General features: G+C 40.0%; 1 protein-coding gene across 2 annotated transcripts in view; it reads left to right on the top strand.

Moving 5' to 3' along the window:
• The first annotated feature begins 216 nt into the window (after positions 1–216).
• The window catches only part of NUP153 (nucleoporin 153), a 75,411-nt gene continuing 58,996 nt past the window's right edge, over positions 217–16,631 (top strand). The window contains exons 1-2 of one of the 2 annotated variants that reach the window (XM_081057436.1): positions 217–897; positions 11,266–11,491. In XM_081057436.1, the coding sequence (XP_080913562.1) occupies positions 787–897; positions 11,266–11,491 (337 nt within the window). In that variant the 5' untranslated portion in view covers positions 217–786. The remainder of the gene's footprint in view (positions 898–11,265; positions 11,492–16,631) is intronic. The other variant, XM_081057437.1, reaches the window with a different exon arrangement.

Raw genomic sequence — 16,631 nt, 5'->3', positions numbered from 1 at the left:
TTTTCAAAGTAAGTTTACAGCCAAGAGCAGTAAAAGGAACGGAACCCCTGGCTTTGTGCCTCTGCGGCAACCCGCTCATCTTCTTCCGCTTCTTCCTTTCCGAGAAGTCGCTTACTTCCGTTGAACTACGTTGCCCAGGGTGCCCCGCGGCCGAGAGCGCGCGGGCTTAACCGGTCCTTCCTCCTCGCCAATCACCCGGTCGCAGGGTGATGATGCAATCGTGTCGGGCGCTGACGGGTGACGGAGTTCTGGCTCGCGACCGCGGCGGCGGCCGTAGCAGCCGCAATAGGCACAACAGCAGCGGCGACTGCAGGGACGACGACGACGACGACGCCGGGGCGGGCGCTGTGCGCAGAGGGGAGGGGTTGGCGGGCGGCGCCGGCGGCTTCAACTGCGGCAGCCACGGCTAGGGCGGCGGAAGAAGAATCGCCATGAGCTGGCGGTCTAGTTAGGCCTAGCAGCGAGAGTGGCCGCTCTGGTTGCCCTCTGCGGGGGATCTCCATAGAGACCGTGACACACACAGAGGAGGTGGTCCGCCGGAGTCCGCCGGAACGGAGCCAGTTACTGGGCCTGTGTCGCCGCCACGGCCTTCCCAGCTGCCAGCGCGCATTTTCTCTTCACTGTGCTCGCAACCTCGCGGGTCCTGGTGCGCCTGTGCCCCACAGAGTGGGCAGCGCGGACGGACTTTTGGGTTGGGGCTGGGCGGGGGGGTGGCTCTAAGGCGGCCGCCTCTGCCTCTCCTGCCCCCTTACCCGCCCCGGAGCGGGAAGCAGCCGAGGCTCCGCCATGGCCTCGGGAGCCGGAGGAGTAGGAGGGGGCGGTGGCGGCAAGATACGGTCGCGGCGTTGCCATCAGGGGCCAGTTAAGCCTTACCAGCAAGGGCGACCAAAGCACCAGGTACGGGACCCCGACTCTTGGGCGGTTTGGCGGGTCGGGGACTCGGCGGGAGGGAGCTGGAGGTGAGGGGCCCTGGTGCCCCACGTGGAGGGGACCCGAGGGCTTGAGGAAAGGCTCGAGCGAGGCCGGAGCTCGGGCCGCTGGGGTGGCGATGGGAAGTGGTCTAAGACAGGCCGATCCTTGCAGCAAACACGTGTGCTTGCGGCCGCCTCTTCCCAACCCTCCCGGCCTGGGGCTTCCCCCAACAGGCACAGGGCGGGAACAGAAATTCTAGGCCCGTATGCGCGCGTTTCTTTCGTTTTTGGCGGGGATTGGGGGGTTTGAGGGTATTACTCACGTCCTTCCGAGGGAGAAAGGAAAACGATGTGACGGGAGGCCCCTACACTTGTTTTCTCAGTCTCCCGCGTTTCAGTGTGTGTCGAAGGGGGCTGCCGCGGGGCATCTGCCTCCGGGGCACTGGGGATTGGCCGGGGTGCTGTTACCCTAAAAGTGGAATGACTTCGTCTCAGCCTAGTAATTAATTCTCCCTCTCCCCTACCCTTGTCTCTCCCTGATCTGAGAGCACTAGCTTGGATTTTTTTTTTTTTCTTAGCCGGGTTATAGTTACGGTAGTAGTGGGACATTTTGAAAGTCCCTCTCTACCCTTACGTCTTTTCTGCGCTGCGAGACACTTTCCTCGCCCCATATGCCCCTCCCCCACCTTGTGTTTTGGAGGTTAGAATTGGCCATTATGCACAGTTGACCAGGACGCCACTTCTGATCTCATGCACAAAATATTTTAATATTATGGGGCGTATTCTAGAAGTTTAGGTGCTTTTGACTCTCCAGGAATGTTGGTGCTCTTATAATTTAAGCACCTTGTACACTCAGGGGTGTTTGAAATTATGAAAAGGAATTTATCCTAATAAAAGTTATTTATAAAACTTCTCAGTAATATTAAGGTGCGAAGTAAGTGTGTCTTAAACTTGTTAAAAAACAAAAGTAGAGCAAAAGCGTCTGATAACTTGTTGCATTCTCTTAAAGGTAGACTTCCTAGATTGCTTTATTCTGGATGATGAATATGTGTTTGCTGGTGTTAAATTGTATCATTAAAAAACAGCATTTTGAAAGTAAAGGCTTGGAAATTTTTCATAGTAAAATTGTGGTTTATAATTTTAAGTATTTTCCTACTAATGCTTAGAAATCTTGGCATTACTATTAAATCCCACCAGTTTTCTCTCAGATATGTATAAAGAAAGTGCTTGGTTTTCAGATTTCTTTTTGAGGAACAGGATTTGTAGGCAGATTTAAGATTAGAATTCAGGTCACAAGCCTGGCCATTTAACCTAATCCTTTTGTAGAATGGAAGTTAGACACATGCTTTTTGTTTCTCGTGAAGAATAATTGTTTACTTTCTTAGACCTCCTTAAAGTTACTACATAAGAAAATGAAATGTTTTAAATACAGATCGTTGAATGGTCTCTGGGCATTTTAGAAAGGGACTAATATATTCTAGGTGGCAAAAGTTATAATCACAGCTTATTTTTAAATGTACTTAGGTAAAAATCTAAATTTGGGGAGATGATTACTTAGCAACATAACACCTATGATCCAAATTGTTTTAAGAGTGGATAGGATTTTAGGCTTTGTAGTTCTGTTTTAGAGCATGATAATTGATCATTTCCCTCATGCAAAATACTTTCAGCTTCTTGCTTCAGCTGTTTAATTGAAAAATACAAGAGATTTTCAGCTTTTGAATCAAGATAAAAGATGTTTGGGAGTTTCTTGATCAACTGTGGGGGTGTTAATATTGGCAGAAAATAGCACATAGAAGTATCCAGGAATATACAAAAGAATGTTATATGTAATATTATCAAGTTTTAAATCTGAAAATAAGGATTTTCTTTACTCCTTACTGGGACTTTTGTGGACTTACAGACTGAGGACTACCTGCTTGCTGTCTGCTGCCCTAAGCTACCACCTCTGTTTTGCAGCCCCTGCTGAGTCATCATGAATAGCAAGCAATTTCATGACATGGCATGTTTTATACGAATGTTATTTAAGTGTCCAAGGGTTTCTGGGCAAAACTGGGGTTTTTGGTTGTGTAGTAGTGGGTTGGAATAAGAATGAGAGATCTGGCACTGTTAGCTAATGGAGGTTTGCCATTGCCTGTCAGGCCAGCTGGCTTGTGCTGTCACGCATTACCTGTGACTTTTGCATGTGTTCCACTGACTTGTAATTTCCTGTTTTGACTTCTGGGTTAGCTCTGCTGAGATATATCTGAAGTTTACGTTTTTTCTTTTTAACTTCTGATCATAAAAATGCAAAAATATTACTTGAAGTTGTGGAGACAGAAATCCATTGTCTCACTCAATTAACTGAAGGTTAGGAACTTAAGAATGGTAGAAGCAAAAATGAATAACATCCCCGAATAATGTAAATTGACTATTTTCACTTGCCTTCTCTCCTACCTCCCCCTCCCCCCACCCATACATTTAGGAAATGCTGCCATTTTTCTAGTTGGGAGTGAACCAGTCACTGAAGAGGATGTGGTTAGTTCATGTCACCTGTTCAGTCCCCTTTCCGATTTCCTTTTGTGCAGATTGTCAGGCCCAGAAAGTCAGCTCTGGAGAGGTCAAGCTGCTTTTCTTAGTAGCCACCCAAGAAAACTTGAGCCCATGGGCAAACCAGAACCTTGGCTCTGGTAGAACCTACTGCCACCTCCTGGTGCAAGGGAACTACTTATTTTTGCCCTTTTTGGGGGGTGTGCTTCAGAGGTTTTATCTTCTGGTTTGGAGCTAAGGGAATCCATTCATTTTATTTTCCTAGGTTGTAGTTTGTCTTACAAGTCAGTTCCTGCATTAGGCTATTTGAAAAAGAGGGGGAGGAAACTCCATTTCTATTCAGTAACTTAGACCAGGAGTCTGCAAATATTTTCTGTAAAGGGCCAGATAGTAAATATTTTAGGTTTGTTGCTGAAAGTTCTTTCCTTTGTTTTCACAACTCTTTAAAAAATGTAAAATCATTTTTAGCCTGAGGCCCTTGTAAAAGCCAGCCAAGGACCGAATTTGGCCCACAGACCATGAGTTGCCTAAATAACACTCCTCTTTATATATTATTGTAGGTTTTTGGTGGTGGTGGTGTTTTGTTGGATTGCTACCTTCTATATAATACTTTGTTCCAAATAAGTATGTCCTACTTGGTATCTGATGACTAAAGAGTGTTCTCAGTTTTGAAAAGGAGGGATATTTAGAGGTTGAATACTGAACTCATTCCAGAAGTCACTGAGTAGTTTTGACTTATTTTATCTTTACTTGCTTTGTCCTGGATGTTTAATTCTATCCATGGTAATACCCTGTTTCCCCAAAAATAAGACCTAGCTGGACAATGCATCTTTTGGAGCAAAAATTAATATAAGACCTGATATTATAGGATAGTATAGTATAGTACAGTACAGTATAGTATAGTATAAGACCCGGTCTTATAGTATAGTAAAATAAGACCGGGTCTTGTTAATTTTTGCTCCAAAAGACGCATTAGAGCTGACTGTCCCGTTAGGTCTTATTTTTGGGGAAACACAGTAGGAATGGAAAGAGTACTCTAATGGAGTCAAGCACTCAGGTTTGAATCCCTGTTCTGCCAGGACTTGTAATAAACTTGTAAATAAATACAACTTATTTAAGTTCTCTGGGCTTAATTTACTCATCTGTAGAGTGGAAATTATTGTGAGGGTTAAATGAGATAATAGAAGTAAAGCTCTTAGATCAGGGCCTGGCATATAAAGTAAGGACTCATTTGTAATTATTGATTAACTAGAAACTTTTGATTTAAATGTTTTAACTGCCTGTGAATTTTGCTGCCTCTTTCTGGAGCTTTTTCCTTTACCTACTGATACTCAATCTTCTATAGGCTCGTATTGGATTAAGGACTTATTTGCTAAGTGATAAGGCCAAACCTTAAATTATTATTACTTTCTTAAATACTTTTAACATATTTTCCTTACAGAAACACCAGCCATTTAAGTGTATAGGGAAATAAATCCAAGTATTGAGTTGTTTGAAGAAATGGTGTATTTGGTTTGTGATGAGAGGCCCTTGTGTATTTTATGAATTCATCACCTTGTCTAATAAGTGACAAAAGGGCCCAGGTGTTGTTTTCATTTCCTGGAAAGTTCCCTGATGAAACAGGTATTTGTTAGTTTTAAGTAAAATGAAAACTTTGGTCTGATGTCCCTAATTAAAACCATTTTCATTAGGCACAGCGTATTATTGGAAAAAGATGATGACCTTGTATTCTCAGAAATGTTTTCTTTGTAGCTACTTAGTTAATGGTCATGGCTGTAGAAGGCTTTAGAAAGGGTCTTCTGTGTTGGGAAGCCCAGTTTAAAGTCTCGCCACCAGGTACAATTTACTGTATTTACTGTCAGAACAGGACAGGACAGTGCCTTTTCTGTCTGTGCGAGGAGATATTCCAGTGTGTGTGTCAGTTTGCTTGATTTCACTGATCTTTTCCCTAGTATGATTTCAGAAATAAATTCTTACATCCTGTGTCAAACAGATTGTGGATGAAAAGTGGCAATATCTTATAGGGAACTTTGAGTGGGTTAAACTGCTTTGGTCTTTTAGTGGGTTTCCTGTGGCTAGCTTGATGTTTCTTTTAGGGACTCCTTTTCTTGTCCTTGATGTTTGATTCCTGTTAATTATCTATTCACCACCTCTGTGATATGGATAACTGAAAATAAGAGACTAAGCCAGGCCATGGTTCTCCTTTATGCATTAGTGACAGAGTTTTGAAGGAAGTAGAAATCTGTGGCCCACTACAGTTTCTAATATTTTAGCCAGAGTAATGTAAATCTTATGCCCACATTTTTTGCCTCTATCTCCTGAAATTGAGAAGGAAAATGAAAAGTGGATTTTTAGTGGCTGGAAGGTTTTGGACTGGGTGATGGGGAAAGCTTGGCTGTTGACTGCCTGTCTGGGTTGTAAAATATGACAATTAATAGCTTAGATTTGTAGGTTAGATTCACACTATTTAAAACTAGACTCAATATAACTGCATTAGAATTTGAATACTTCATTACCTTTTTCCCTCATAACTGAGTGTTAAAGTCAGAATAAAGATACATTGTTAAAATAAGTAGTGATAGAATGGGCATATTAAAAATCTGGCAAGAACTGAAAGATTACAATAGCATCTAACTTTTTACTCTAATTTAGTATTTTTATAACAGATATTTTTTAAGTTTCATGTGAAGTCTTGGGTTCTTACCTTTTTTTTTTTTTTTTTTTACTTGGGCTTGGAGGGAGCAAGGGGGAACACTGATTAAACAGACTACATGAAATAAGTTTCGAAAAGTTTGGGAAGGAGAGTCTAGTGGCATCTAGTGGCATCAGTGGGTAAGGAGAATGTGGACAGAACCATGGGAGAGAACTAAGGGTCAGTGACAGGCCCCCAGGAAATAACGGCCACTGAAATAGCAGATAGAAATCAAAACAGCGGTGTATTCTGGGGGAATGGGTCTCCAGAACCTCAAAGCTGATGATGGATTATGTTTGATATTTATACTTAGACGGTGACGTTATTTGAGAAAGGAGATTTTATAGTCTGAGTACTACTGTTTAATAGAGGATATTGTAAGAAGAGAGTTGCACAGAACTGAAGTCAAGAGAAGTAGTAGGCATAGGGAGTTCTATAAGACGAAGGAAGGCTGTATAGTAGTAATAAAGAAGGAGCTGGTCATGTTGCAGAGATGTCTCTGGTTCTGAGATTTCCAATTGGTGAAAAGATGTATAGGAAAAGAAGATTTATTTTATTAGAAAATAGTTGTGAGTTTGGATTGTAGAAGAGCCTTTCCCGACCTCAACCTTCTTTCTTTAATCCTTGAATTCAGGTGAAATGGAATTTGAAAAGCTAGTGTACTCACCGTGCCTTAGACATGGGTTGTGCGTAATATATGTGTCCTTGACTTGATTTTACTTCTGAGCCCCAAATTGAGTACTCTAATCTCAGTGGCATTTTGACGTATTTTGCCAAATGCAGAACCTTAGAGAGAAAGGATCCAATCATTTTAACCAGTCCGAATTTGAAGATTCACACCTTTAATCCTTGAAATTAACTTCATTAGTTGTGATTATGTTGTTAGGGTTACAAGGAGTATTTTTAAGATTTTAATGCTGTGTTTTTTTGTTGATTTTTCTAAGCCCTTCATTAATTTAGCTTTTTGGGGGACTGACTTTCGGCTTCTTTTCATTTTGTTGATTTTGTGTTATCATTCCAGAGGATGGTTTCAATTTTCCCATGTTCTTGGATAGCTTTACGTGTTGGTTTTTGGAGGAAGGATTATTAGTGTAGTGACAGAAATATTTGGTTAAGGTACAACTATTACATTGAGGAAATGTATTATTTATTTTTAAGTTCTGGAATCACTGATGTTCTTTTTCAAAACGTGTCATGGAATATTCATGTGTAGGAATAAGAGGTTGGTTGAGCAGTGCAGTCGTAGGGAAATTCAAACCACGCACCATCTAATCTGTGCATGAAGTGACCTGGTGTCTGCGCTCACAGAGCCAATGCTGGTGCAGGTGATGGACAGACTGTAATTACATCCTGTTTGACAAATTGCTGTCTTGTAAGAAGTACGGGCACTGTTGGAGCATATAAGGGGGGGACTGCCCAGACTTGGAGGATCAGAGAAGGTTTTCTGTAGGAAAACTTCCATGGAGTTACATGGTGGCCATTATGCTTAGCTCTGAAGCCTCTGACAGCAGGAAGGAAGCTGATCTGGTAAAGTAGGACTTGAGTGTGCACTCCTTAGGAGACAAAGATTAGATGTTCTTTGGTAACAGAGGCAAAGGAACCTTTTCTTCCATGAGGAAACGATTTTTTACCCTTTTTTAGCTCCCTTCACATTCAGTTTTCCATTAATGAATGAAGGCTGTCTTTGGTATTTCAAACATCTTAAAAAATTGTCAGGCAAGGAAGTATTTCTCCTAGTTTATTTGATATACAGGGTCCCTTCCGTCTTTATGGTCTCCATGCAATTCTGTGCATAATCAGATTTCTTTTTCCCAACACTTTTTTACAATTGAATACTTGGTAGTTGGTTATTTACCATAAGTATGTTAAGTCTTTACAACTAGAAATAAAATAGTTTCAAAGATAAACTTTTATATTTACTTGTGGTTTGAATTTCAGAGTTGATATTATGAAGTAGCTATTTATAAAACTTGGTGTAATGGTCTGATGTGTTTGATACTCATGGAAATAGGGTGATCATTTAGGTAAAACTTTGTTGTAGTTAAGCTTATACTCAGGGTTATGTTTACTCTGGCCTTAATTGGGATAATAGTCACTGAGTTTGTAGAGGATTTTAGTACACTGGTTCTCCAACTTTAATTTGCATAAGAATCACCTCAAGAGCTTTTTAGAACAGACAGATTTCCATTTCTAACATGGTCAGGGTGACACCAAAGCTGCTGGTCTGAAGACTCCAATTTGAGGACCACTGTGTTAGTCCTTTTACAGTTTCTCTCTGTATATGTATGTACATTTGTATATATGCTATAGAATAAAAAAATACACATAGGTTCTCACGTACAGGTGCATACACGCACATGATTTAAGGGGAATTTTGAAGAATTTCAAAAGTTATTTAAGGTTTATTAGATTTTGCAGTCATTAAACAGTTACCAGAAGCTTCGTCAGCATGTACCAAGGACACTGCTGTATTTGAGTCTTGGCACTTTTTGTTCGCTTAGATTTATAAAACTTCACTAAAATTTGCTTGGCTCATTCCTCACCTTTTTAAGGTTTTTGCTTATATAAAACACCTATCCCATTTGGCTTCCCTTCCTTATTCTTGCCCGTAGCACTGAATGATGATGTTATATGTTACATATTATATTTATTTGTCCCTCTAACTTAGGTAAGCTCCAAGAAGGCAGGAACTCGTTCCCTGCCGTCTCCCCAGTGTTCTGTGTCTGACATGTAGTATGGGACCAGTAAGTTCCTACTGAATGAGCTGAGTAAAGGAAAGCAGTGTCTGCCATTACATCTATGAGTTAAGTAAGATTCTAAAATAGTCCCCAAACAGATCCTCTCTTGTGGCCTATTTATGGACTTCATTAAGAGATAAAGGTTGGATGTAACTTTTGGGTGCTGCCCTAATCGTGGTACATGTGTTCCATTGCTGATAAAGTAGATGATTCAAACTGATATATGGACTGTGTAATTTTCATGTTAATCATACAAAAAACTCTGACAAGTAGCACTGCTGTATCAATACCTTAGGGCCCCATCAAGAAACAGACACTCTGGATGATTGAACGGAAACGTCTTTTACGAGAGTCTACTTAGAGATACGCTTGCGGTTAAAAGAATAAATATGGGGTGGCAGGAGGCCCAGAGACTAGCAATAGCAGAAGCTGCCGTCATCCCTCATACTGCAAGGATAAAGGGAAGAAATGGTGTCAGGAGTGGAGGAGGGGCCACTTGTCTAGTTTTAGAGATGGGGCCCTTAATCAGAGGTAGCACAGGAAGAAAGACCTCTTTCCTCCTATCCTCAAATATCTGGTATCTGTCATGGGCCAAACCTTCCAGAAGCCAATTTGGTTGGATGGCTTCTCAAGACAGGAGTGAGTAATTGGCACATGAAGCCCAGCACAGCATCAATCTGTGATTTGGTAGATTTTATTGTGTAGGAAAAGCTAAATTTATGAAGAGAAGTGAGTGGATAGACAGAAAATCAGTAAATAGTAGTACAGGTAAAAGTCATGGCTAAAGTTTGAGAAACACTGGGGAGACTGTTCTGTAAGCCGCACTGTGTTCTGCACAGTCCACTGGACGATTTGATTTTCTCATTCATTTTAGAATTTTTTATTATACATTATAATGATTGTGTGACTAGTGCTCCACATTATATGTTTTCCATATAACTGAATCTTAATAAGATTTGTAAGTCCACGTAATTTTATTCACCTCTTGTAGCGGGATTTTTCCTGTGAAGTAAATATTTTGTAGTTTCATTAAATGTATCTAATTTCCTAATCTCTTTAACGAGAATGGTGGTTCTGAAACTTGAGCACCCATCAGAATCACTTGGGGGCTTCTGTTAAAACAGGTGAGCCTACCTGCTGAGTGTAGTAGTGCTGGGATAGGGCCTGTGGCAATGCTGATACCATGTTTCCCCGAAAATAAGACCTAGCCGGATCATCAGCTCTAATGCGCCTTTTCGTGCAAAAATTAATGTAAAACTCGTTATATTTAATTTATTATATTATATTGTATTGTATAGTATTATGTAAGACCAAGTCTTACATAATATATAATTGGGAAGTAGGAGGAGGATAGTGATCAGGTTCCAATATATTAAGCTTTGCACCAAAAGATGCATTAAGAGTTGATGGTTCGGCTAGGTCTTATTTTTGGGGAAACAGTACGTTGGTTAGATTTTAGTTAAGAAAAGGCAAGGTCTGCAAGCAAAGTTCATGAGCTTTAGGGAATGAGGTTTATTATGTCCATTTTGATCAGTTTTGTGTGCTGATTATTCTCCACAGAAATCTTAACTTGCCCCAGAAGTGACCTTTGGTTAAGTATGCTATTCATTTTAAGTCTCCATCTGTAAAGTGACCCTGTTAATACCAACTTCATAAAATTATTGTGGGGAGTAAATTGAATAAGATTTATAAACCGTTTAGAATAGTTAGTGCCTGGAGCATAGAAAGCTGCAATAAATATTAATACTGATAGTTGTTACGACACATCTTTTTAACTCCTATTAAAAGTTACCGTAATAAAATTATTTCCTCAAATTTTCAGGCAACACTTGGTATAATGAAATTTTACCATCAAAAATATCGGAGATTATTTCTTGAATTTATTTATGCTGTCAGTCGTCTATTGTCTTGTCTTTTTAAAAAAAAATCGTATTTTTGTCTAGATTTTTCTACTTCTTAAAAGACTGCAATAAAATAATTGCTTGAGGAAGCTATTGAAGGTATTGTTTATATTGCTTCTTTAATGTGCTGGGATCAAAATGGATGCCTGTTCTCTGGGATTATAACATTTTAGTGCATTTCTCATTACTAAACTTAAAGTTATAGTTTTCATGGGATAGCCTATTGGAGTTTTTTTAAGGATTAGAATAATACGGCCATTTGGGGGTAATTATTGGCTTATGGATATATGCACATGGAAGAAAGAAAATAGGAATTTAATAATGTCTGTACAATTTGTGAAATACCACTATATCAGCATTAACTCAAGAAACTGAATTTTAGGAAACTTTGTTGGAAACAGTTGTGTTTTTCTTAGTGTGGCTTTCTGTAACTTGGTACTTATTTAAGAAGATAACATTTCTCAAACTGCCTTATGTGTTTTTCCCCCCAACAGGGCATTCTTAGCAGGTTTACAGAGTCTGTTAAGAATATTGTGCCAAGATGGCTACAAAGCTATTTTAGCAGGAATGAAGATGTATGCACCTGCTCAACAGACAGAAGAGAGGCCCAGCAGGGACCGGAAAATAGAGAAGATGACCGTCTGATATATGCTGATGAGGAGAGCGCTAATATTCGCGATGGCAGAATCACTCCTGAGCCAACAGTCAGTAACACGGAAGGTAAATAGGACGTGGGTATTGTGTTATGAATGCTAGGTTTCATGCCTGAATTTTAAATATTTTTATATTGTCTGATGTGGTAAATCTAACTGGGAAGTAGGAGGAGAATAGTGATAGGATTCCAATTAGGTAACTTTCTCATTTGTCGGCTTTCTGATTATAATTAAGGGAGGCAGATACACTATATCAGTTAAGAGAACAAGCTCTGATGTTAGACTTTGGGTTTGAATTTTCACACCAGCAATTGTTAGCCACGTGGCTTGGGGAAGACAGTCTCCTTTCTCTTGTGTAGCCTCATAAATACTTTTGAAAACAGTAGTACATGTGAAGCCCTCAGAGTAGGCCCTGGCGCTAAGGGAGCGCTGTGTAGACGTCAGCTGTTACACTGGCACTGTGGTACTGCCTCCCACAGCACAGGAATTTGGGTATGGCAGAACTGCAGTTGGCTTCTGTCCTCTCTGCAGCGCGCCAATGGGGCATTTCATTCATCGTGTCATTGAGTGACCATGCATGTTAAGGCTTGACCGTTTTTGGATCCACTTACAGCATTTGTGTGTGTGTGGGGGGAGGTTTTACGAATAGTAAATAGCTTCAGTGTAACCCATGCATGTGGCATAATTGGAAATACTAGTCTGTCATTTCACGTTAAATACTTTTTATAGGTTTATTTAGATCCATGTCATATAGGTTGAAGTAAGGCATTTAAGGTGTATAGCTCGGTACCTTTCGACATTTTTTTGAAATCCAACTGAACCTTTCTGTGATAGACCTCTAAGATGGCTGCTTCCTTGTCATTTTCTTCCCTGGGCATCAAATGGACCCCCAGCCTCTCTTTCTCTGGATTAGAGACTTTGGGTATGCACCAGTGTGTATCCCCAGGGACTGACACCTTCTTTTCTATCCTTCTGAGTGTGCTTGTGAGGATTTACTAACTTGAAGAATTTAGTGTAGATGTCAGATGAATGGAGAGTTTGTCATTTTACATCTGTAAAATTCCATTTAGGTGTGTGTATTTTCCTTGAAATAATGGAATTAATTCAGTGGTCACCACAGTCAATTCCAACTCGGATTTTAATGATTATATTACTGAGGTTATAAGGAGCTTTTCTGTTGCATGTATATGATACACACCTTAGTGAGTAACTTCTAAACTTAAAATATTAGGGAAATGTCAAACGAGAAAATTTTCTCACAGCAGTAAGGAGGATGGAGCAGTGAACCCCATTGTCCCCATCACCCAGTTTTAAAGACAGCCAACTTGCCGTTGATCTCCTTGGCTCTGATCCCACGCCTATTCACCCACCTTCCCACTCTGATTCCTTTGGTTATTTCATAACGAATTGTGAGCAGTTTTTTGATAATTAATTTCAAAGACTGGTAGCGTTTACTCCCTGTCTTAGATCTGAATCCTGCTCCAGTCTTAAACTTTTAAGTTCCAGAGAGTTCTCTCTTAACAGTCAGCCTGGACCTCTCTCAGTATTCATTCTGTACTTGTAACCACATAACATTGATTTAAAGTACCACTTAATAACTCCCCAATATGTTGCATGTAGATCTCACTACACATAACACTTCACAGTTTGTTTCCTCTGTGCAACATTACACTTGAATTTGTCAATGCGTTCTCAAAACAACTTAGACATGTCTGCTCTTAAAGTAACGCCACATCATTGGGAACTTAAATAATTGAGAAATAACAGTCCTAAATGTTTTTTAGTGAAGGTTAATTTTACCAGTGTGGCTTTTCCATTAACAGTACCTGGAGCTGGAGGGCACTGTACTGTCTTCAAATAGCACAGTGCAGGAAGAACAGTTACAGAATCTGTGGCCCATTCAAACCTGTTGTCTGCAGCTTTCCGCCGATGTACCTCCGTGTGCTTACTGTCTTAGTGATGGGGAGCCATGGAGTGTCTAGTGTGTTCTGCAGAAGCAGTGGACTGGATCGATGAGAAGTCATACAGTATTTGTCCTTTTGTGACTGACTTTTTCACTTAGCCTAATGTCTTTAAGATTCATCTGTAGCATGTACCAGAATTTACTTCTGTTTGAAGGTTGCGTAATATTCCATTGTATGTATATACCACATGTATTCGTTTGTCAGTGGATAATTAAGTTGCCTCTACTTTTTTGGCTATTGTGAATAATGCTGTTAGGAAAATGGTTGCAGAAATGTCTTTGTGAGGAACTGACATACTGTTTTGCACAGAAGCTGTGCCATTTTACACGACTCATGATGTTGAACATCTTTTTCTACCAAGAGTACATACAGGTTCCTGGTTCTCCACATCCTACCAACATTTATTTTCTGCTTTTCTGATAATAGCTGTCCTAATGGGTATGAAGTGTTATCTCATTGTGGTTTCTATTTGCTCTTCTCTCCTGATTAGTGATGTTGAACATTTTTTTATATGCTTGTTGGCCATTAGTGTATCAGCTTTTGAGAAATGTCAGTTCAAATACTTTACTGAGTTTTTAATTAGGCTATTTGATTTTTTTGTTTTGTGAGTTTAGGAGTTCTTTATATTTTCTGATATTAAGCCCTTATCAAATATGGAATTTGCAAATATTTTCTACCGTTCTGTCAGTTGCTTTCCACTGAGTTGATTGTGTCTTTTAGTGCACCAAAGTTTTTAAGTTTGATGTAGTCCCTTACGTCTGCTTTTCTTTTGTTGCCCGTCATGTCAACGAAATCATCGTCAAGACCAATGTGGTAAAGCTTCTCCCCTTTATTTTCTTCTATGAGTTTTATAGATTTGAGCCTTCTCTTTAGGCCTTCAATCCGTTTTGAGTTAATGTTTGTATTACATATTGTGTAGATAAGGGTCCCCTTTCATTCTTTTGCATGTGTATATCCAGGTTTCCCAAAACCATTTTGTTGAAGACACAGTCCTTTTCACATTGAGTGGTGGTTTGTACCCTTGTTGAAGATCACTTCACGATTGATGAGAGAATTTATTTTTCAGCTGTGTATTCTGTTCCATTTAATGTGTTAACATGCTCAGTTATACCGGGTTTCCCTGAAAATATGACTCAGCCAGACCATGATCTCTGATGCGTCTTTTGGAGCAAAAATTAATGTAAGATCCGGTGTTTGTTATGTTTTGTTATATTATATGAGACCCGGTCTTATATTAAAAGAAGACCGGGTCCTATATTAATTTTTCCTCCAAAAGACGCATTAGAGCTCATGGTCTGGCTAGGTCTTATTTTTGGGGAAACATGATATTATGGGATTTACCTGATGATGAATGATTCCTTGCATCTCTCAATTAGCTCCCCAGTGAGAGTGATCCCAGTCAGATAATTTTAACAGGTCTGTTAGGAACTTTGAACATAGTTAAATATCTGTTCTAAAGCCTTTGTTAAGTATAGCACCTTGGCTATCTTGGATTCTGTTGATTACTTCTTTTTCCCACTGTGGATCACATTTTGTGTGTGTGTGTGTGTTCGTGTATCAAGGGATTTCTTTTCACTAAATATTGTCATTTTGGATAGATATTCATGTTTTAGCAGGCAGTTGTTACTGAATGATCATTTTGAGCTCTATAGACTTAGTTTCATGCTTTGGTAGTTGTATCTACGGGAAGTCCAGGATGTTTCTTAAGTCCTGTAAAGTGGTGGGACTTAGCTTCCAATCTCTGTCACCCCTGTGCCTTTTGAGGATGAGTCCACAGTAGATAGACTGGATATTCCCGTGGTGCCACCTGGAGGGCCCTTCTGGCACAGTTTTCTAGTCCAATGCCCTTAATTCTGATTTCTGCCTGCTGTGCTGTGCTTGGACTCCAGCTCTGCAACAGGTTGAAATGTCATAGACAGAGAGCTAGGTAGTGATAGGGCTCCACGTGTGAGGTTTTTTGTGCTGTGTTTTACTGCCTGAAAGCTGTTCCTTTACATAGTTTGTCTAGTTTTGTACTTATTTACATTAGAAGGGTAGTCTGTGGCCCAGTTGTTTTACTCTAACTGGAAGAGTCTTTTGGAAAGTTGTCAAATGATTCTAAAGTTCTTGAAAATACATCTGAAGATGAATAGAGAAATTCTGAAAAAGAATAAGAGGTGGGGTAAAAAGAATAAGAGGTGATGTGGGGTAGGTTGGAGGCTCTTTTAGAATTATTCAGTGTGTTCTAAAGCTACAGTATTTAAACCATTATGGAACTGGTGCAGAAATATACAGATATATCAATTGGGAAGGGGGGAAGCCTCTTGGAATTTAGCATAGAAGGTCCCTGACATAACTAACATTCGTTCAACTTATGATTTTTTGACCTTTCTATGGTGTGAAAGTGATACACAGTAAGTAGAAACTGTAGTTTGAATTTTGAATTTTGATCTTTCCCCAAGCTAGTGATCTGTGGTAAGATACTCTCGGGATGCTGGGCCTCGGCCATGAGCTCCCAGTCAGGTATGAGATCAGGAAACAGCTGATACTCTACAGTGTACTGTGTCGCCAACGGTTTTGGATATTGTGTTCTGAGTAGGTGTAAAATAGGCTGGGCGAAGGTATGATGTTTGGTAGGTCAGGTGTATTAAATGCATTTTTGACCTAATGGTATCTTCTGGATGTAACCCCATCCATTGTATGTCGAACTGCATCTCTATGTAAAGGGAGTAAAATTTTTCATTTTGTAGAGTCTTTGAATACTAACAAGTCTCTGTAAACAAGGTAGAAGTTATTTTCTGATTACAAAGGACACCATCAAAAAAAGTGAAAGGGTACAACTGATAGTGAAAATTTCGATACTTTAGATTATCTCACAGTGATTTACTGAAAAAGAAATTAGATCTCAGTAATCTTAAGAGAGACTACATCAATAAACAGCTAACAGGAGAAGAAATATAAATGACCAATGAATTTAGGGAAGGATGCTCAATATTCCTGTCATTAAAGCCAGTGCAAATCATATAGTGATGCCATTGTCATATTATATTGACAGAAATCAGAAAGGGTTCATACGCAGTGAGAGCGTGGGGGCAGTGTACATTGTCATTTCGTCTTTGTGGGAGCATAATGACAGGAAATCTTTGGATCACAGTATCTCTCACAGCAAAGACAAGCGTGTGCTCTCATCCGGTATGTCAGAGCAATTCCACATAAAACTGTTTCTCACTGATTCCCTGGAGACCCCTGACTACTTGGGCTTTC

Source organism: Rhinolophus hipposideros (genome assembly GCF_964194185.1).
Source record: "Rhinolophus hipposideros genome assembly, chromosome: 8".
Taxonomy (NCBI): Eukaryota; Metazoa; Chordata; class Mammalia; order Chiroptera; family Rhinolophidae; genus Rhinolophus; species Rhinolophus hipposideros.
Note: the sequence above shows the minus strand (reverse complement) of the source record. Positions and strands in the feature narration are given on the sequence as shown.